Source organism: Bufo gargarizans, chromosome 9, assembly GCF_014858855.1.
Source record: "Bufo gargarizans isolate SCDJY-AF-19 chromosome 9, ASM1485885v1, whole genome shotgun sequence".
NCBI lineage: Eukaryota > Metazoa > Chordata > Amphibia > Anura > Bufonidae > Bufo > Bufo gargarizans.
This window is the reverse complement of record NC_058088.1, coordinates 41651011-41673419: the sequence shown is the minus strand read 5'-3', so window position 1 is coordinate 41673419 and position 22409 is coordinate 41651011. Positions and strand designations below refer to the sequence as shown.

Below are 22409 nucleotides of genomic sequence, written 5' to 3'. Positions count from 1 at the left end.
CACCGGGAAATTTCTCTGTAGGGTCTATGGCCAATCCGCCCCTGGTCTAGACCCATAGACAGAAGAGCCACTTCAGGGCCCCATGGGATTCATGTCTTAACTTTTCAGTGGTTTTAATGTAATTTCTGATTGGTGTGTTTATATACATCTCCAAAGAAAAGGAAGCAGCACTCAGTACCAGTCAAGTAAGGGGCGCCAGACAGTTTTCTCAATTTTAGACTAGCAACAGATGTCCAGGTTCTGGAGAACATATTCCATTCAAGTGTCCCTAACCAGCCATGGATATAATTAACCAAACTCACTGCATCATCGATCCCTATATGACTTAAAGAGGACCTTTCACCTGTAAAAACAATGTGAACCAAGTATGCTGACATGGAGAGCGGCGCCCGGGGATCTCACTGCAGCGCTGGCCAATCGCAGCACACAGCTGACAGCCTGGGAGGAAAAAAAACTCTGGCTGTGAGCTGCGATTGGCCAGCGCTGCAGCCTAGGAGAAGGAGACGCCCACAGGACAAGGGCAGACACCGCCTACTATAACTTACAGAGCGAAGATACCGGAGCCTATACCGGGAGAACGGAGCGGCGCCCAGGGATAATAGTAAGTGCAGTGAGATCCCCGGGCGCCGCTCTCCATGTCAGCATACTTAGTGCACATTGTTTTTACAGGTGAAAGGTCCTCTTTAAGAACGTGTCAACATGAAAATACAGGTCGGTCTTTAAGAAGCATGTTCTAGAGAAGGAGAACCTGATCAGATTAATATATATTTTTGTGGGAAAAGATTGTGTAACATGACATTTTCTTTTCCTGGGCTTAGGAGTCAAGTAGGCGGTCTTATCAGTGATTGACAGCTGTCTCTTTAAGCAAATATATACAGGAAGGCTGTCAATCATTGAGTAGGAAAGCCCACTGGACTCCTAAACCCAGAATGTGCAGGAATTAAATTGAAAGAATTACAAATTATCCGGAATCTTTTTCCACAAACCTATATATCAATGTGCTCAGCTCCTCCTGCTCTATAACATGTTCTTCCTGCAGATCGAACTGCATTTTCATAGTCACATGTTATGTTCAACATTAATTAAATGGGCATTCCAGTTTTAACAAGCTATTCCCTACCCACGGGATAGGGGATAACTTTTAGAGACTACTAGACCCCCACCAATCACAAGAATGGGGAATTTATTCCCCTTGGCGCCTCATGAATTGAATGGAGCAGCAGGTTGAGTATGCGCTCTGCCGCTCCATTCATCTCTATGGGATTGACGAAAATAGCTAAGCACCCTCTGACAGTCCCATGGAAATGAAAATAATGGCAGTATGCATGTCCAGCCTTTTCAGAGTACGAGGTCCCGATTTTCATGATCTCTGACGATCTAATATTTTTCCCTGTGGATAGGGGATAGCTACTTAACAATCTCTTTATGTGACGGTGAGTTATTAGGAGGAGTTATGAACTGCTGGGCCTGTCTCTGAATTATTTTATCAAGTTCATATGAGGTTTCAGGATGTATGTGAAATGCTTCTTTAAAAAAAGTTCATTCACAGGCGAGACTTCCCTGAAGCACACCGCAGAGTGCATAGGACTAAAAGATCATCGGAGCAATTAAGCTCTATGGAGATAGAAGGATAAATGGGACATCTTGTAGCTCTGGCAAGAAGCAGTGTGCTTACCTGTTTGTCTGGCAGCACAATGAAAGCAGCAATCCCTGCCAAGTGTGTACAATGCAGTGTTCACCTCATGTTACCGCTCGCTGCTGTGGTTACTGCCACAACATTTGCTTTAGTGCAAAAGTACATTATAGGACATTACTTTCTAAAACACTCAGAATGTATTATTTATAATAAAAATATATATATTAAAGCTGCAGATTGTGTTGCAAAAGGGCTTTGAGGCAAAATCTGGGGCTTTTCCCCGCTCACTGAGCTTTTCCGAGTTGGTGGGAAAAGGGGGAGTGATGAGGACATGTTATTTATCATTTTCGACGCCAGTTTACGGTGTGGAAAATGGTCTTAAACTACGCCAGCAAGGGAGCTGGCGTAGTTTAAATCATGGCACACGACCGGCAGCACCAATCGACAAAGTTATGTAGAGGCCTCCACCTCTACATAAAACTTTGTCGCATCCGCTGCCAGCGCATGGGGATTAAGGCCTCTTTCACACGGGCGTCAGTTTTTTTGCCCGGATAAGAGGCGGGTGCGTTGCGGGAAAATGCGCAATTTTTCCGCGCGAGTGCAAAACATTGATATGCGTTTTGCACTCGCGTGAGAAAAATCGCGCATGTTTGGTACCCAAACCCGAACTTCTTCACAGAAGATAAGGGAAAATAATAGCATTCTGAATACAGAATGCATAGTATAATAGGGCTGGAGGGGTTAAAAGCGTAGTTCCCGGTCTCTTTACTTCTTGAATGAGCTGTGGGCTAAATGACCTGTGTTGATGTCAGATCACATGCTCCAATCACATGGTCCATCACTGTGGTGATGGAGCATGTGATCTGACGTCACCACAGGTCCTTTAGCCCACAGCTCATTCAAGTAGTAAAGAGACCGGGAACTACGCTTTTAACCCCTCCAGCCCTATTATACTATGCATTCTGTATTCAGAATGCTATTATTTTCCCTTATAACCATGTTATAAGGGAAAATAATACAGTGAATAGACTGTCACCTAGCAACCATGCGTGAAAATCGCACCGCATCCGCACTTGCTTGCGGATGCTATGCGATTTTCACGGACCCTATTCACTTCTATGGGGCCTGCGTCGCGTGAAAATCGCACAATATAGAGCATCCTACGATTTTCACTCAACGCACAAGTGATGCGTGAAAATCACCGCTCATGTGCACAGCCCCATAGAAATGAATGGGTCAGGATTCAGTGCAGGTGCAATACGTTCACCGCACGCATCGCACCCGCATGGAAAACTCGCCTGTGTGAAAGGGGCCTAAGACTGGCATATAAATCGCCAGTCTTAATAAATGACCCCCTCAGTCCATATAGTACATTTAATAGGGCTTGTATATCTGTTAGACACATGCCTATTTTAAAGAGTAACTAAACTTCAACTTTTTTTTTTTATGTCCCAAAAGCCGAAAAATGATTTTTGTAATTTACTTTATTAATTGATTTTGACTTTTTGCTAAAGAAATTTCCCCCTAAAGCACTGATTCCAACTTTAAATTCACTGTTCTTCACGTCACTGACTGATCAGAGGTGTACAAACTCTGCATTGTATCAATGGGGCCACAGAGAACGGTGTACGGGCAGGAGTGCACATTGCTGCCCCTGCTTGTGCCCCCTGAGACTGGCTACATGCTGGCATAGTACATCAGTACCCTGTAACAATGTGCTGTGCCAGGGTTAGCTGAGTGCAGCGGGCTCCTGCCTGTGTCTGCTTCACTAAGCTAAAAGTCCTGCATGTAAGCTTTTAGCTAAGATAAGCTTCGACAATCGTCTATTGTGAATGGTGGACCATGTCTTATCTATCATTACAGGCAGGTTTAGAATAATATATAACTGCATTAAAGTGATCTGTACAGACCAAGAAGCGGCGCATATTATAAGGCTTTGTGGCCAGTGCGGAAACTGCAGGCGGTTGTGTGAAATACAAACTGAAAAAAGCGGATCCTTAAAAGTCAATGGGTGACGGATTTTTTTTTTTTTTAGGCTACTAAAAATACGGATCCGTCACCATTAACTTACATTGTTTTCAGTTTTTATGACTGGACACAAAACTGAACGGAAGACGTCCTGATGTATCCTGAACGGATCTCTTTCAATTCAGAATGCATCGGGACAAAACGGAACCGGCAGAGGATCTCAATACTAGAAAAACACAACGCAAGTGTTAAAGTAGCCTTATTTGGTCAGTTATTTCCATCAGTTATTGTGAGCCAAAACCAGTAGTAAGGCCTACACAGAGATCAGGTATAATGGAAAGATTGCACGATTTTGCGGGTTGGATGCGGACTCATTCACTTCAGTGGGGCCGCAAAAGATACAGACAGCACACCGTGCACATCCGTATGTCTGTTCCATGGACCTGCAAAAAAATAGAACATGTCCTAATATTGCCCACATTATGGACAAGGATAGGTCTGTTCCAACAGGGGCCGGATGTTTCGTTCCGCAAAATGCAGAACGAACATAGCCGGTATTAGTGTTTTGCAGACTGTGAACAGGCTACGGTCGTGTGCATGAGCCCTTAATCATACAGTCAGTGTTTGGTCAGTGATTTCCATCAGTGATTTTGAGCCAAAACCAGGTGCGGCTCTAAACACAGAACAGGTGCAGATATTTCCCTTATTTCTATGTAGCCACCACTCCTGGTTTGGGCTCAAAATCACTGATGGAAATCACTGACGTGTAAATAAGGTCTAAGGCAGGGACGGACTGGGAAGTTACAGTGACCCTGGGAAAAAAATAAAAAATCTAAATGTGGCCCCATGTTGTAGGCGGATCAAAATTGAAAGGAGGGGCAAGACAAGTAGGCAGGGAGAATAGAAGTAGGCAAGGCCTGCAATACCGTAGTGCAGCAAAAAATACTGAGGACAATGATACTGTTGAGTTAAGGGGGCCCATTGTCCAGATGAATAATTCCTGATTCTCCTACCAATAATTAATGCCGAGACCATCAGATCATTATGTAATTGGCTTAGAGGATGGCTCGGGCGGGCCACTGGACATCGACCCACTGGGAAATTTCCCTGTGGGGTCTATGGCCAATCTGCCCCTGGTCTAAGCTAGGTGAGGTAGCAGAATAGAAACTGAGCTCACTTTTCATGCCTGTGCAGTTATGGAAGACGACTCCTTAATGGCTAAAGCTTCCCGATATTAGCTGCTGCACCAGTCCCATTATCTTCCCTGAGCAGAATGGAGCTGGGTTCAGAGTTACTACAAGGACCGTCCTCGTGTAGGGAGCCAGAGTGCAGTATTAATGCTCCTCTTCCTCCTGCAGATCTGACAGCATGCACTAGAGGTCTTCCAAGCACCAAGAAAACAAGACTTGAAAGTCCTGGAGACAAAAGGAGCTGGGGAGGAAATACAGATCCTGTGCCAATGCAGCAACACAAACGGCAGCCAGAGTTAGTGGAAGGAAACCTTCCCGTGTTTGTCTTTCCAACTGAACTTATATTTTATGCTGATGATCAGTCAACTCACAAGCAGGTGTTAACTTTGTATAACCCCTATGAATTTGCCTTAAAGTTTAAAGGTAAGTTTAACAATACAGGTTTATAAATCTTGGTAAAGAGTTAATATGAGTCTAACCTTTTGAAGAATTTTATTTAAAAAAAACTAATTCTAAGCACCATAAAATTCACTTTTGTAATATGCTTAATTTTTGTTTTTACATTTTGCTTACAAAATAGGCACCTGGAGTTCAGGTGCCTATAGTGCTATGAAATCTGTACTCTCGTATACTGCTGACATGTCAGTGGTGTATTGGTGGGGCCCCAGTGATCACTATACTGGCAGGACGACACATTACTGCTCTTGTCTGTGCCAGGTCTGCTCAAGCCTGGCATTACACATCCAATGTGTTATACCAGACGTTAGCAGAGCTGGCACAGGCAGGAGCAGCACTGGGACATTATGGAAGGTCTGATAAAATTAGGGGCCTGATGAAGATTGGAGGGCTCTGAACTGAGGTCTGATGAAGATTGTGGCTCTGAACTGAGGTCTGATGAAAAAATATTTTTTTCTGTTTTTCCGCCAAGGTGCGTCTTGTAAAGCAAAAATATGGTATATTACAAAAAAATATTGTATGGCCCTTAGAAGAAGTGATATATATTAATCTTCACACTTGGTTACTTTAATATTATATTTTCACCAGCTTGAAGTGAAAAAAGATTATGATCAACAAATATTACTATAAAATATAGAAGGTCATTTATGACCAGATACACACATAAAAGTGGCGTATATCTGGCGCAGATTCTGTTGCAGAATCTGCAACTTCTTTCCCGCTCACGCTAGTTATAAACAAGTGGAAGGGGACGGGTCGGCAGGCCCATCTCATTCATCATTTCTTACACCTGGTTTAGAAGGCTTCTTACATTTAGAAGCGGTACTGGATGCACCAAAGTTATGTAGAGGCCGGCACCAGCTATAGGTCTTAATAAATGTGCCCCATAGTGTTTGCCAGGGTTACTGATTTTACGTGTGAATTAATAAGGAAATCCGTGTATACAGAATGACAAGTCAGTTGGGCCACCTCCCAAGTACATTGTGCTCCCTGTGAACTTTCCTGAAGCCCCAGGAAATGATTTTTCATCATGTAGGTCAGAATATCCCTTAAATCTACCAAGAACAAGACAGTACATATAAGAGACACACCTCAACACATACAGATATAGTAATTCATTAAACAGATGACGTGGACAGAAAATCACCCTAAATAGAATCCTAAGAAAAGATGCTCCACAATTGTAATTAAATGTGGAATTACATTTCCTAAACGGACATTTCAGGAGTGGCAACACTCCTCAATCACCTCTCCACCATAGAGCCTTGCATCACCATCCCGTTTATTGACAACCTGTTGAGGAGCAATGGAGTTTAAAAGTTGTCGACTGATTAACTAGGAACAGAAACACGCTTCAAGACTGGAGACAACCAGACATGATAAAGTGGGGCTGAGGCAAGTGTTGCCAGGGAATTATCAAGTACTGGCACGGCAGTTATATCAGCATTCAAGGCCATGTGGCAAATGACCCATGAAATGTATTTATATTATATTTAGTAATTTACGGTTTTACCATATAAAGGTCTATCTTTTCCAGCTTGGACCTAATTAAGTGAATATATATTTGCTAACAGCTTAGAATGTTATAAAATAAGTCATACCCACCTCAGCAAACCCCTGCACTCCTGGTAATATATATATTTATATCTTTTTTATGATTAAAATTTATATTAACCCTGGCCCGCCTGACCACCTCCTGCTGGCTGCCGCATCCATGGCTCAAGTGATGTCCAGGTTTACAGAAATAGCTGTCTGAGATAAAGATGAGAATAACCTCTAAAGAGGGGTGCATAACCATGGTTTGCGGCCCCCCGTCCTGCTGGACAGAAACACAGCTGATTGTGCAATTATCTGTGTTTCTGACCGGAGCGCCTCACAGTGCTGGGTTAAAGGTCCTGCTCCTACAGTCTAGCAGGAGCAGGTCAGGTCCCTCTCTTTCAGTGACAGCAGGGGACCAAGGAGAAGACAGAAGCAGTTTATTACCGCTTCTGCCCTCTCCTCAGATAGGTGTATAGCATTCAATGAGCGCTATGCACTGCTATGCCACTTCCTCTATTTGACCTGTGTTAGACGCCTCTCTCCCCTGTGGGCACGGACGCTGCGCAGCTCACCCTGCCGCTGTCCCAATGTCCTGCTGGCAGCACTCCCAGCCGCCAGCATCTTTGATAGTGTGTGCAGGCTGCGGCCTGAAACATCTTCTGTTAGGCCTCCTGGCCTGTATCATAGTGCACACACACGTCCAAATGTTTCCCCAGCCAATGGCTAGCAGTCTCTGGGTATTTAAGCCTACTTTCACATATGCATTTTGCATTCCGGGTCTGAGATCCAGCACAACCTGGCAAATATGCAGAGGAGTTGCTGGACAAATACCGCTGCACACACATCCAGCACGCATTAAGCACGCATCAGTGTGCATGAGTCCTTATAGTGGAAATAGTGCAAAACAAGATAAAAATTTTAAAAAAAGTGTGCATATCCCCCAGAGGATTTTCAGTGACCTCTGGTGGAACATATTATACGTTGAAAAAAAATATATTAAAGGGGTTGTCCAGGTTCAGAGCTGAACCTGGACATCCCTCCATTTTCACCCCGGCAGCCCCCCTGACATGAGCATCGGAGCAGTTCATGCTCCGATGCTCTCCTTTGCCCTGCGCTAAATTGCACAGGGCAAAGGCATTTTTCTGAGTTCCGGTGACGTACCGGGGCTCTCTATGGGGCTGACAGGAACCCCGGTGACGTCACCGGCACTGATGGGCGGGATTTGGCTCTGCCCTAGCCAGTAAAACGGCTAGGGCAGAGCTAAAGCCCGCCCCTCAGAGCCGGTGACGTCACCGAACACACTGCTGGGCGGAAGTTACCGCCCGGCAGTGTGTTATTGTAAACACAAGAGCCTGTGCCCTGCGCGATGTAGCGCAGGGCACGGGAGCGCATCGGAGCATGAGATGCTCCGATGCCAGGCTCAGGAGGGCTGCCGGGGTGAAAATAAGGGTATGTCCGGGTTCAGCTCTGAACCCGGACAACCCCTTTAAAGGGAACCTGTCACCGGGATTTTGCGCATAGAGCTGAGGACATGGGTTGTTAGATGGCCACTAGCACATCCGCAATACCCAGTCCCCATAGCTCTGTGTGCTTTTATTGTGTAAAAAAAACGATTTTATACATATGCTAATTAACCTGAGAAGAGTCCTGTCCCTGACTTATCTCACATACAGGACTCATCTCAGGTTAATTTGCATATGTATAAAATAGTTTTTTTTACACAATAAAAGCACACAGAGCTATGGGGACTGAATATTGTGGATGTGCTAGCGGCCATCTAGCAACCCATGTCCTCAGCTCTGTACACAAAATCCCAGTGACAGGTTCCCTTTAAAAAGATAAGTAAAGTAAAAACTAAATGGTAAAAATAATATAAATAGCATAATAATAACATTCACTTGAATCGGGCTGAGCTGCGCCCAGGCCATGGGACTGATGAACATGACATCACATGGCCTAGGAGGAGGCTTAAGCTGTCTTTTTGCGGGTCCGCAACAACCAGCCCGGCACCCCCATAGAAATGCCTATTCTTGTCCGCAAGCTGCAGACAAGAATAGGACATGTTCTATCTTTTGCGGAGCTGCGGACCCGAAGATCTGGGCCGCGCTCCGCAATTGCGGATGCAGACAGCACACTGTGTGCTGTCCGCATCCATTCCGTCCCCATAGAGAATAATTGGGTAAGGGTTCGCACCCGTTCCGCAAAATTGCGGAACGGATGCGGACACATTCTGTGGACGTGTGAATGGAGCCTAAACGGAATGGAAAAAACGGAAATGGAATGCATACGGAGTACATTCAGTTTTTTTTGCGAAACCATTGAAATGAATGGTTCCGTATACGGAATGCAAAAAACGGCTAGTAAACGGGGAAAAATAAATAAATAAACGGTCGAGTGCAGGAGGCCTTACAGTTCATCCTTTGAACAGTCAGGGACAACTATCCAGATGTATATGTATTCTCACTCATGAATACTACATGAAACTTTCCATTCCTGGGAATGAATTCACTGTGTAAGGCCTCATGCACACGACCGTTGTTTTGGTCCGCATCAGAGCCGCAGTTTTTGCGTTTTGGATGCAGACCTATTCACTTCAATGGGGCAGCAAAAGATGCGGACAGAATTTGCTGTCCGCATCCGTTGCTCCGTCCCGTGGTCCTCAAAAAAAATAAAAATAACCTGTCCTATTCTTGTCCGTTTTGCGGACAAAAATAGGCAGTTATATCAATGGCTGCCCGTGCCGTTCCACAAATTGCAGAATGCACATGGACGCCATCAGTGTTTTGCGGATCCGCAATTTGCGGACCGCAAAACACACAACGGTCGTGTGCATGAGGCCTAATTCTGTGTTTCCATTAGCAGTGGGTAGGTCAGAACTGAGACTTTTTTATTTATTTTTTTATCACTTTTCCACTGGTCTGCTTTAGGATGCTTGGCAGTTTTGATCACTCAAACTGCAGGCCTAAATCTGGTAAGGGTGCATTCACATGGTGCATTTTTGGCTCCGCATGCATTCCGCAATTCTGTGGAACGGGTGCGGACCTATTCATTTCAATGGGGCCGCAAAAGATGCGGACAGCACACAATGTGCTGTCCGCATCCGTAAATCCGTTCCACGGCCCCACAAAAAAGAGAGAGAGCATGTCCTATCCTTTTCCGCAATCGCGCACAAAAATAGGCATTTCTATCATAGGGCCGGCTACATTCACACGGCCGGTATCAGTGTTTTGCTGATCCGCGAATTGCGGACCGCAAAACACATACGGTCGTGTGAATGTAGCCTTAATATACATTGGTGTGAGTTTAGGCATAGCCCTCCATAAACGTATGCCACACAGATAGTTACTGGCCTCAGTGGTACATGGCACAAGACCACTGAGGCCAGTGGTTGGCTGCAGCAGTCACAAGCCTTATACATCTATGTCACCACTACAGCCTGTAAACAGAAACCAGAGGTGAGGACCAGAAATGCAGCGCTGGATACTGCATCGAATTAAGTGGTGAATACGGTATATGTTTTAATATTTTATCACATTTCACGGCATCTTAAAACTCAGACAACCACTGGTTAGAGTTTAGAAAATGTTAATAATAAATTATACCTATTAACCACCAGAGGGCGTGTGTCCACAATTATAAATAGAATTGTAGATTAAGGCCTCCTGCACACAACTGTATGGTTTTGCGGCCCATTTTAAACGGATACATTTTTCTTTCTTTTTTTGTTTCTGTAGTGTTTCCGTTCCGCTTCTGTTCCATTTTGCCGTTCCGTTTGTGATCCGTTTTTTTGCGGATTGTAAATGGAAGCATACAATAATGTTTAAACAGTAAGTACATAAAAAAATTGGGCTGGGCATAACATTTTCAATAGATGGTTCCTCAAAAACAGAACAGAAGACATACGGATGCATTCCGTTTTTTTTGCGGAACCATTGACTTGAATGGAGCCACGGAACGTGATTTGCGGACAATAATAGGACATGATCTATCTTTGAACGGAGCGGAAACGGAATGCATACGGAGTAAATTCCGTTTTTTTGTGTGGAACCATTGAAATAAATGGTTCCGCATACGGACCGCACATGGAATCGGCAAAAACGGAATGGAAACGTGAAAAAATAAAAATAAAATATTTGTGTGCAAGAGGCCTGATGGTTTTTATAGCATATAAAATATAAAAAAAATAAAAAAATTAAATGGCCTAAATAGAAACCTTTTCCGATGAGTGTGATGGTTTTTTGGTGCATTTTTTTGCTGCATTTTTTAGCAAAAGTATACCAGCTCCAGATATTACATTAAATTCTTGAACAAACATTTAGTTTTTTTAAAACTTGAGGTGTTTTGAAGCAATTTTTGTGAGATTTTTAAAAATTTTCTGGTGTTTTTGTCTCAGACATCCATTTTTTGACCTTTTGTGGAAAAAAACAGAGTGGTAGTGCATGTTGAAACTGGCATAAATTAAGATAAATTTGTTGGGGCAGCTGGTCACGCCGCTTCCTGAAGTTGCCACACACCCTTTAAGGAAAGTGTCGTAGTTAAAGAGGCGAAAACACATAGTTTGTGACTTTTTAAAGCTACTTTTCAGCGGACCCACTTCATTAAAAATCTAAACATAAATGCTAAAAAAAACAAAAAAAAAACAAACCTCAGGCCTCTTGCACACGAACGTTGTGTGCCCGTGGCCATATTGCGGCCCGCATATGGCACCGGCCCGTGTGCACTCCGCATCACGGATGCGGACCCATACACTTGAATGGGTCCGCAATCATGGAGATGCAGAACGGAAGCACGGGTGCTCCGTAGTGCTTCCGTGGTGCTTGTCCGCGCCTCCGCAAAAAAATAGAACTTGTTCTGTTTTTCTGAGGTGCAGACAGATCATGGACCCATTCAAGTTGAATGGGTCTCGATCCGCCCCACGGACGTTGCCCGTGCATTGGGGACTTCAAATTGCGGTCCCAAATGCACAATGTTCGTGTGCAAGAGGCCTCACAGTGTAATAAACATAGTGTGGCAACACCCTAAGGGTCCATTCAGACATCCGTAGGTATTTTATGGTCCGCAAATTGTGGATCCGCAAAACACAGACATCAGCAATGTGCATTCTGCATTTCACGGACCGCACATCGCCAGCACTATAATAGAAAATGCCTTTTCTTGCCTGCAGTTGCGGACAAGAATAGGACATGTTCTATTTTTTTTTTCGGGAACGAAATTGCATCCGTTCCGGCCCCATTGAAAATGAGTGGGTCTGCACCCATTCTGCAAAATTGCGGAACGGATCCGGACCCAAGTTGCGGACGCGTGAATGGACCCTAAATCAGTTATTGTCAAAGATTGCTAAGAAAATGCAAGCCTTTGCTCACCCACATGCCCTTCTTTCTTTGCAGTCCTGTGTACATCCCCAAACAAGTACGCTGTTGTTGATGCTGCTGGTGCCGTGAAACCTCAGTGCTGTGTTGATATGTGAGTATATTACAGCCGTTTAATTTATTCTCTTCTCTGTCATTACAGATTCAGTCTGCTGAATATAATCAGATTAACATAAAATATGGCTTAACGGGGTTGTACCATCTCAGACATTGTCTACTCACTTACAGACCACATAGAGGCGTGGTACTTTGTAGTGAACGATTTACAAGTGAAAGTACGATCGAACATCGCTCTGTGTAATAAGCATATTTTTGGCGAGGCAGCCTGTACCGAAATTCCACTTAAAAAGCTGCCGTGTGAACCTCCCCTTACAGTAAAGCTTACCATACACATCGGACTCTTGTCTGGCCGACAGCTATCTTTTCCGACCCCTCACGGCCGAGCTTGCATGTGTTCTGAGTCGGGAGAAAGGAGAACGACACTGTCAGACATACCTGGCGGCAACTAATCTCCCCAAGATTAAAAGGATTGGGCATGTTAAAGTCCAACTGCCTGATCTTTATTTCCTCTAATATCTGCTGTCTGGGCAAGTCAGGAAGCCCCAATGCACATTAGATGGCTGGCTGGTCTCCCCCTCTGAGCAGGTTGTGACTGACAGGTTACTAGTATGGGTTTGCCTGACAGTTGCACTAAAAAGTCCTTGGTTTTGGGGCGTTATATCCCTAGCAACTTATCTGTCTGACACAATTTAGCTTTCCTCGCTCAGAGCTGACAGGAGAGTAGGCAGTGGCATGTCACGGTATAGGCCATCTCTATCGGCATTTAGATTTTGCTAAACTCAGACTAATGGAGAACCTTTTTTAAAGGGGCTCTGTCAGCAACCAGTACCATTTGGATGGCAGTGTAGCTCTCTTATAGTCATTTAACGAATATGCCTTTAAGTGCTGAAAAGAGCCAAAGGGGCTGTACCCAACCTCCCAGCCTCGGCAACGTCATCATGAGGCCGCTGGAAATCTTTTACAGGTGCACACTTCTTTATGTGTGCTCCTGCTCTGTCTCGTCCCTGCTGCGGCTTCAATAACTGGACTGCGCATGCGCCAGAATGCCATGAACTGCTGGAGCATGCGCAGTTTACTTAATGAAGCCGTTGATCGCAGCAGGTAACAGACGGCACTTGTGCAAGATTTCCATAAGCTTCATGATGACGTCGCCAAGGTGGAGAGAAGGAGAGGAGCGGGGCTCCGTTCCGATGGGTGCGGCTGGGCTACAGCACCCATAAGTACAGCCCCTTGAACTCTTTTCAGTTTATTTGCATCATTATAACAACGTGTTTTTTGGGGGCTAGAAAAAATAAATTAGCACAGGGATCAGCAACCTCCAGCACCCCAGCTGTGGTGAAACTACAACTCCCAGCATGCACAATTGCTTGTCTGTTCTTAGATCTCCCATAGAAGTGAAAAGGGCATGCTGGGAGTTCTATTTTCACAGCAGCTGGAGTGCCGGAAGTTGCTGATCCCTGGATTAGCACATAGTCATTTACGAATATACCTCTAAGAAAGCTACATTGCAGTCCTAACGGTTACGAACGGTCCCGGTTGGTGACCGACTCCCATAGATCAGCAGTCATTAGCGGTAATGTGCCCTGTATCTACGCAGTTCCTGTAATCAAGAACAATCTGATAAATGTCAGTTATTGTGTTTGGTGAGGTCACTCTAGATGGTCAGATACATCTGAGGAAAAAGACACACACGGCAGTACTTCAATCAATGCATTGATATACAGCACAGACAAAGTTTGGACACACCTTCTCATTCAAAGAGTTTTCTTTATTTTCATGACTATGAAAATTGTAGATTCACACTGAAGGCATCAAAACTATGAATTAACACATGTGGAATTATATACATAACAAAAAAGTGTGAAACAACTGAAAATATGTCATATTCTAGGTTCTTCAAAGTAGCCACCTTTTGCTCCGATTACTGCTTTGCACACTCTTGGCATTCTCTTGATGAGCTTCAAGAGGTAGTCACCTGAAATGGTCTTCCAACAGTCTTGAAGGAGTTCCCAGAGATGCTTAGCACTTGTTGGCCCTTTTGCCTTCACTCTGCGGTCCAGCTCACCCCAAACCATCTCGATTGGGTTCAGGTCCGGTGACTGTGGAGGCCAGGTCATCTGGCGCAGCACCCCATCACTCTCCTTCATGGTCAAATAGCCCTTACACAGCCTGGAGGTGTGTTTGGGGTCATTGTCCTGTTGAAAAATAAATGATGGTCCAACTAAACGCAAACCGGATGGAATAGCATGCCGCTGCAAGATGCTGTGGTAGCCATGCTGGTTCAGTATGCCTTCAATTTTGAATAAATCCCCAACAGTGTCACCAGCAAAGCACCACCACACCATTACACCTCCTCCTCCATGCTTCACGGTGGGAACCAGGCATGTAGAGTCCATCCGTTCACCGTTTCTGCGTCGCACAAAGACACGGTGGTTGGAACCAAAGATCTCAAATTTGGACTCACCAGACCAAAGCACAGATTTCCACTGGTCTAATGTCCATTCCTTGTGTTCTTTAGCCCAAACAAGTCTCTTCTGCTTGTTGCCTGTCCTCAGCAGTGGTTTCCTAGCAGATATTCTACCATGAAGGCCTGATTCACACAGTCTCCTCTTAACAGTTGTTCTAGAGATGTGTCTGCTGCTAGAACTCTGTGTGGCATTGACCTGGTCTCTAATCTGAGCTGCTGTTAACTTACGATTTCAAAGTTTTCCCAATTTTTCGGACTGACCTTAATTTCTTAAAGTAATGATGGCCACTCGGTTTTCTTTACTTAGCTGCTTTTTTCTTGCCATAATACAAATTCTAACAGTCTATTCAGTAGGACTATCAGCTGTGTATCCACCTGACTTCTCCTCAACGCAACTGATGGTCCGAACCCCATTTATAAGGCAAGAAATCCCACTTATTAAACCTGACAGGGCACACCTGTGAAGTGAAAACCATTTCAGGTGACTACCTCTTAAAGCTCATCAAGAGAATGCTAAGAGTGTGCAAAGCAGTAATCAAAGCAAAAGGTGGCTACTTTGAAGAACCTAGAATATAACATATTTTCTGTTGTTTCACACTTTTTTGTTTTGTATATAATTCCACATGTGTTAATTCATAGTTTTGATGCCTTCAGTGTGAATCTACAATTTTCATAGTCATGAAAATAAAGAAAACTCTTTGAATGAGAAGGTGTGTCCAAACTTTTGGTCTGTACTGTACATTATATATTGTCGTAACATTATTGATTGTGTATTCTTGTGTACTCCAGTGTTATCCGACACAAAGATGTCCGAGCCAGTCACTTTGGCGTTATTGACAAATTTCGCCTTCAAGTGTCCGAACAAAGCCAGAGAAAAGCGCTGGGACGCAAAGAGGTAATAGCAACACTTCTTCCGTCAGCTAAGGAGCAACAGCACAAAGAGGAAGAAGAGAAGAGGATCAAGGAGCATTTAGCAGAAAGTGTCTTCTTTGAGCACACACCATGCCAACCGGGTAAGTGAAATTATACTCGATATTAAATTAATCAGTAAGGCCTCCTGCACCGTAACAGTTATGCGGTCTGCAAATTGCAGATTCGCTAAATATGGTTGCGGTCCGTGAGCATCCCGGGACCTACTGTACAAAAGCCGATACTTGTCTGCAAAACTGACAGGAATACGACAAGTTCATCATTTGCGGCCAGGCCATACAGATGCGAACTGCACACTGATGACATCTGTGTGCTGCGTTTTTTTGTGCGGACCCATAGAAATGAATAGGTCCTTATGCAGTCCGCAAAAAGATGCGGATCAGACACTGACCAAAAAATATGGTTGTGTGCATGAGGCCCAATTCAACGACAGTCACATCACACTGACCCCTGAAATATAGTAGCTCTATTGGCAATGCAGTTTGGCACCATGTCCCCACAGATCTGTAGGCAATGCAGTTCGGCACCATGTCCCCACAGATCCGTATATGTGTTTCAGATGCGGTTATATTTAACAGTAGTGCAGCGTGCATCATTATTTTTTCCTGCCAAATTTCAGACACTTTAGCGGAATCAGACAGCCCCATTATACAAGTCATTGGGGGTCATTTACAAAGGCTGGTGTTTTATGCCGGTGTCTGATTCCCCCTGAGCTGCCAGAGGATGCACCTAATTCATGACCAAGTGTAAAAACTATTCCAGCCGTTGACTGGAGTAGTGTTTCACCAACATCTACACCTGTTTCCAGGAGTAAACATTAGTAAATTTGTTCTCGCTCTTGCATGGCCCCCCCATCACTCCCAAGTTGCGAGGACAACGCAAAAAAAACCATGTGACAAAATATTGTTGCAAAAAGGGTCTTACATCTTTTTTTTACACTAAAAACTGGTGAAAAACGTTAGTAAATGACCCCCTTTGAAATCTGTCATGTAACGGATCTGGTGGAGCAGTATGTAGCTTATGCAGTGTATCAAAGCCATAACACAAATGTGAACATAGACTTACTCATACATGTAAAGTACCCGTATTTTTCGCACTATAAGGCACACCGGCCCATAAGACGCACCTAAGTTTTTAGGCGGAAAATAAGAAAAAATATATTTTTAACCAAAAAGGTGTGCTTTTGGTGGGTTTGAACTAATGGCGGTCTGTGCATGACACTATTATGGGGGATCTGTGGATGATGCACTGTTATAGGGTGGGGGATTTGTGGATGGCATTATGATGGTGGGGGGGGGGGATCTACGGATGGCATTATGATGGTGGGGGGGATCTGTGGATGGCATTATGATGGTGGGGGGATCTACGGATGGCATTATGATGGTGGGGGGGATCTGTGGATGGCATTATGATGGTGGGGGGGATCTGTGGATGGCATTATGATGGTGGGGGGGGGGAATCTGTGGATGGCATTATGATGGTGGGGGGGATCTGTGGATGGCATGATGGTGGGGGGGGATCTGTTGATGGCATTATGATGGTGGGGGGGGGGATCTGTGGATGGCATTATGATGGTGGGGGGGGGGTCTGTGGATGGCATTATGATGGTGGGGGGGGGGGTGGATCTGTGGATGGCATTATGATGGTGGGAGGGGGATCTGTGGATGGCACTGTTATGGGGTAGTGGATCTGTGGATGACACTGCTATATGTGTCATCCACAGATCCCCCCCATAACAGTCCCATCCACAAATCCCCACCATCATAATGCCATCCACAGACCCCCCCACCATCATTATCCCATCCACAGATCCCTAAGGAGGGTCTGTAGTAGACAGAGCAGGCACGTGACCTCAGTGAGTTACGGCCGCCCGGCCTGCCTGCTAGTGCTTAATACAGGAGCGCGACATGTGTACCGGTAAACATGGGGAGCAGGGGGAGCGTAGTTCAGATATGATGATTAACACTACGTATAGAGTACATACTGAGCGGCGGGCCAGAGTACAGTGCCTGCACGGCCCCTCCGCCCTAATACATCGTAGCCTGCGATGAAAATTGGCAGCATTCGCCCCATAAGACGCAGGGGCACTTTTCCCCCCACTTCTGGGGGGGTGCAACTTATGGGGCGAAAAATATGGTATACCTCTACTGTGAGGGGATGTACCTCTACTGTGAGGGGATGACAGGTACACGTCCTGTCGCTTTGAGCCTTTGTTAGATGGAGTATGGCTGAAATTTTGACCTTGGTTGTGTGATGCTTTGTTTGTTTTTAGCTTGTGTTTAATGGTTCCTAACAGCCAGGTCAGCCAGCTACAAATCTGTGATAGATGCCCTTTAAAAAGTCATTTGCTAGCCTATCATTCATCTGGCGAAATCTGGATGAAAACTTGCATTTGAACAGCGCATGAATCATTATTATTCATTTTTACTTATTCTTTCAGATATCAGAAATTCTTCCTCAGGACCCAGCTTGCTGATGGTCCTCCTTGGCATGGTTTGCATTGCAGCACTGATGATGCCCACTTTGGGTGAAATGGACTCTGTGGTGCCTCTCTACCTCCACTTAAGTGTGAATCAGAAACTAGTAGCTGCCTATGTTTTAGGTAAGAATATTATGCTGAACGCTTCATCTTGCCCACAGTGGAGCCACATTAAAGGGGTTGTCCTATCATAAGAACTTGTCCCCTATCCACAAGATAGGTGATAAGTATCTGATTGGTGGGGGTCCGACTGCTGATCACAAGAATGAGGCACCAGGGTCCCCAGAGAGCAGGGAACAGAGGTATGCATGCTCAATTAAACTCTATGGAACTGCGGCAGAGAACCCAAGTACAGCGCTCGACTAACTCCAGCAGTCCCAAAGAGTTGAATAGTGGCAGCATTCATGTGTGACCAGCAGTCTGCTCGCTCCAGCTTTTTATTTTAGCGGAGATCAATGCTTTTGTATGGTTACTTAGGAGTTTTAGTTGGTATTCCGTCTAAATGTATGTATAGTAATTATTAGCTACTAAGGTTTTTATAACTAAGAGTGTTTTTGAAGGGGTTCTTTAAATGCAACTCCTCCTGACCCCTATATAATTATGTATTTCTGCTTACACGTCTGTTGATCCTACATTGCACAGACACTAAGCAGCGCTCTTTGTTCCAGCTTTCATGCTAATGGCTACATCCACATTATGAGGCAAGTCTTACACAGGGCCGTACACAGCCATGTATATTAGTTAAGCATTTTGAAATGGTACGATTCATTACATGAGGGCAGCTACACGCCCTTGGTGCAGCTACACGCCCATTCTATGTTTCTATAGAAAGACGAGACAGAGGGGATATGATAGAAACTTTTAAATACATAAAGGGAATCAACAAGGTAAAAGAGGAGAGAATATTTAAAAGAAGAAAAACTGCTACAAGAGGACATAGTTTTAAATTAGAGGGGCAAAGGTTTAAAAGTAATATCAGGAAGAATTACTTTACTGAGAGAGTAGTGGATGCATGGAATAGCCTTCCTGCAGAAGTGGTAGCTGCAAATACAGTGGAGGAGTTTAAGCATGCATGGGATAGGCATAAGGCCATCCTTCATATAAGATAGGGCCGAGGGCTATTCATAGTATTCAGTATATTGGGCAGACTAGATGGGCCAAATGGTTCTTATCTGCCGACACATTCTATGTTTCTATGGTGCTTTGTTAGCAATTTCCTATTTCTGTAGGGAGAACAAGCACACAAATCAGTTTCTTCCAGGTCGTTTCCATTTATCCTCAGCAAAATCTAGGGATCATAATCTAATCTAAAGATGGCAACAAGCCTTTGAAGTTTTCCATGTAAAGAAAGACCAGAAAGAATTTCACATGATATGCAATATTGTGCATAAATTAAAGGGGTTTTCCATCGGCACCTGTGGAGAAATCCATACTCTTCTGGTCCCTGCTCTTCAGTTCCGGCTGCTGGACTGTCTTCAGTGGACTTCCGCTCCTTGTCAACTTCCTGTATGGACAGTATCACGTGCACTCCTGCAGCCAATAACTGGTCCCAGTGGCGACATGTCCCCAAGCAGCGCGCGACCAAGCAGTGTGTAGCCACTCCTGAGGCCAGTCATCGGCTGCAGTGGTGTACGTGACCCAGTCTGTGCAGGAAGTTTACCGGAAGACCAGTGAAAGGGAATCTGTCAAAAGTGACCTTGCTGCCAAACTATTTTCATAGGGACATAGAGCCTGGTTAAAATGCTGTTTTTCGCTTGTTGAGCCAAGGCTCTGTTCCCAAGTTATGATACTTTTTTCTTAATATGCATATTAGGCCTTTGGTGCAATGAGTGTGTAACCTTTGCTCCTGTTGCACACAAGCTCCACTTTCTGTCGCCAGCTCTGCCACAGCCTGGCCCTGTCAATGAAAGCAGACAGAAAGGAGCAGAGCTTGGGTGCAACAGGAGCAATGAGGACGCCCTCATTGCACCAAAGGCCTAATTTGCATATTAAGAAAAAATAGCATAACTCAGTAATGGAGCCTAGGATAGACAAAAACAACAGGGTTTTAATCAGGTACACTATGCAGATAGTTGGATAGGGAGGTCGCTGGTGACAGATTCCCTATAAATGCTGTAACATACCGTATTTAAATCCTGTTTGCACAAATATAACATAGTATCCTTCCCCTGTTATCTGTGACGGGTACATGTGCGTCATTGACACTACCTATCCTCTCCTGTGTGTTTTGTAGGTCTTATAACAATGGTTGTTCTGCGGACATGAAGGTTTTAGCTCACCTGGACTATGGCAGTGTTTGTTCACTTCATCACATGGACTGCGTCTGGCTGTTCCTCCGGCAGCACTATCCCTCCATACAGACCTAGCAGTGGTTTTAAGGAAAAATACCAGAAACATAAACTGTTTTAACTGTGTATTACTGTAACTGAATGGCTGATAACATTACCGATGAATTTGTTACAGACAACCAAGATTCTTTTGTTAAATGAGGTCTGTGAAGAAATCTGAAGAATCTGCATTTTATATGTATGCCTCTACAATACTTTTCTTGTAATATTGACGGTCATTTTCTACATTTTGTTTGTGTTTCATTTTTCAGTAATAATAAAAATGGAAATAACATGAGATTTAATCCCGCCAACATGTAACACGTCATGATTCGTATGTTCAGTCATTGTAATGTGTATAGGGATTATTGCTCCTGGTAATCTTGTATTGGAAAAATAGACACTTAAAGGGGTATTCCCATCACAGACAATGGGGGTCGCTAGGACAGTGATGGCTAACCTTGGCACTCCAGCTGTGGTAAAACTACAACTCCCAAGATGCCCCCCTTGCTTGGCTGCTCTCAGAACTCTATAGAAATAAATTGAGCATGCTGGGAGTTGTAGTTTCACCACAGCTGGAGTGCCAAGGTTAGCCATCACTGCGCTAGGATATGCCCCCATTATCTGATAGGTGCAAGTCCCACCTCTGGGACCAGCATCTACGCTGAAAATGGAGCAGGAAGAGTGGTGGCTGGAGGAACCTGGGTTTTCTGGGGTCCAGCCTCTGCCAAGAGCTCTCCCCATACAAGTGAATGAGAGTGCACCGCATTTGCACGGCCACTGCTCCCATTCATCTCGCTCGGCTATTTTCGGTGTCCCCATAGAAATAAATGGAGGGCGGCTGCACATGTACAGTGCACCCTCCACCACTTTCCCTGCTCTGTTCTTGGTGGAGGGTGGTCCCAGAGGTGGGACCCGCACCTATTAGACAGTAGAGACATATCCTGGCAATATGCCAACATTGTCTGTGTTGGGAATATCCCTTTAAAGGGTTTTTCTCATGAAATGAAGATAGACAATGAATAGTACATTTCAAATGAAGTATTATTCCAATATAATGCAATAAAATTGTTAATTTTGTACATTACATTTTCCTCTCTGGTAGCGCCCCCTGTTTCTTCTGTGGCCGAAACTCTGATCCTACTCCTGCATTCGGCGGTGGACGGGCATGCCCAGTAGCTTCCCTGCTGTCTTCCTCCTTCTCGTTACTGGTGTAGTGATCACATAGGGATATGGGTGAAGCCACCCATACACATTTCATTCATTTGTCCCTACTTCTAAGGTCTCATGCACAGAGTCGTATTCGATTTTCAGTCCGCGAAAATGAATATCTTCTGCTTGCATTCTGTTTTTGTCTCACTGCAAATCGACAGAAAGAGCTATTCTTATCTGCAAATACAGACAGGAATAGGACCTGCGCTGAGATTTGTGGATCAGGCACATGGATCCGTGAGTAAAATGGACGTGTGCATGACCCCATTGAGATGAATGGGCCAGCAAGCATGCTATCCATGAAAAGAAAAAAGCACACAGAAAAATATGGTTGTGGGCATGAACCCTTAATTCATGCAAATATTTAGCTAACTCTCATATGGAAACTGGGGACATTACATACCATAGTGCTAATTTTTTGTGGAATCGCTGGGATGCGTCTGAGAGACTGTTTTCTATGAAGGAGCTAAAAAGAGCAGATTGCAATGCACTCCTGGAAAATGCAGGTGCTTGATACATGTGACAGGCTGCTTCCCACCCACAGAAAGTGAAGAGACCAGAGCTGCAGAGAGTAAAGAAGTTGAAAAAAAAAGACAAAATTACACTGGAGTGTAATCATAATGTACATTACCCCAAATATTTTTCAATTTATGGGATAACCTATTTAAAGCAGCTCTTCAATGTATAGATATGAATTACAGTAATTTTTGCAGAACTGGAGCATTTTTTAAGTGGAATTACAGTTCTTCCAAGCTCCACAAAATCATTTGTAATGT

At 44.4% G+C, this 22409-nt stretch overlaps 1 protein-coding gene across 3 annotated transcripts in view; it reads left to right on the top strand.

The window, feature by feature from the left end:
* Positions 1-20719, top strand: part of MOSPD1 (motile sperm domain containing 1) — a 44530-nt gene extending 23811 nt beyond the window's left edge. For all 3 annotated transcript variants that reach the window (XM_044268484.1, XM_044268483.1, XM_044268482.1), the window contains 5 exons: positions 4963-5217; positions 12177-12252; positions 15475-15698; positions 18056-18217; positions 20328-20719. In XM_044268484.1, coding sequence (XP_044124419.1) covers positions 5064-5217; positions 12177-12252; positions 15475-15698; positions 18056-18217; positions 20328-20359 — 648 coding nt within the window. In that variant the 5' untranslated portion in view covers positions 4963-5063 and the 3' untranslated portion in view covers positions 20360-20719. The remainder of the gene's footprint in view (positions 1-4962; positions 5218-12176; positions 12253-15474; positions 15699-18055; positions 18218-20327) is intronic.
* Positions 20720-22409: the final 1690 nt, after the last annotated feature.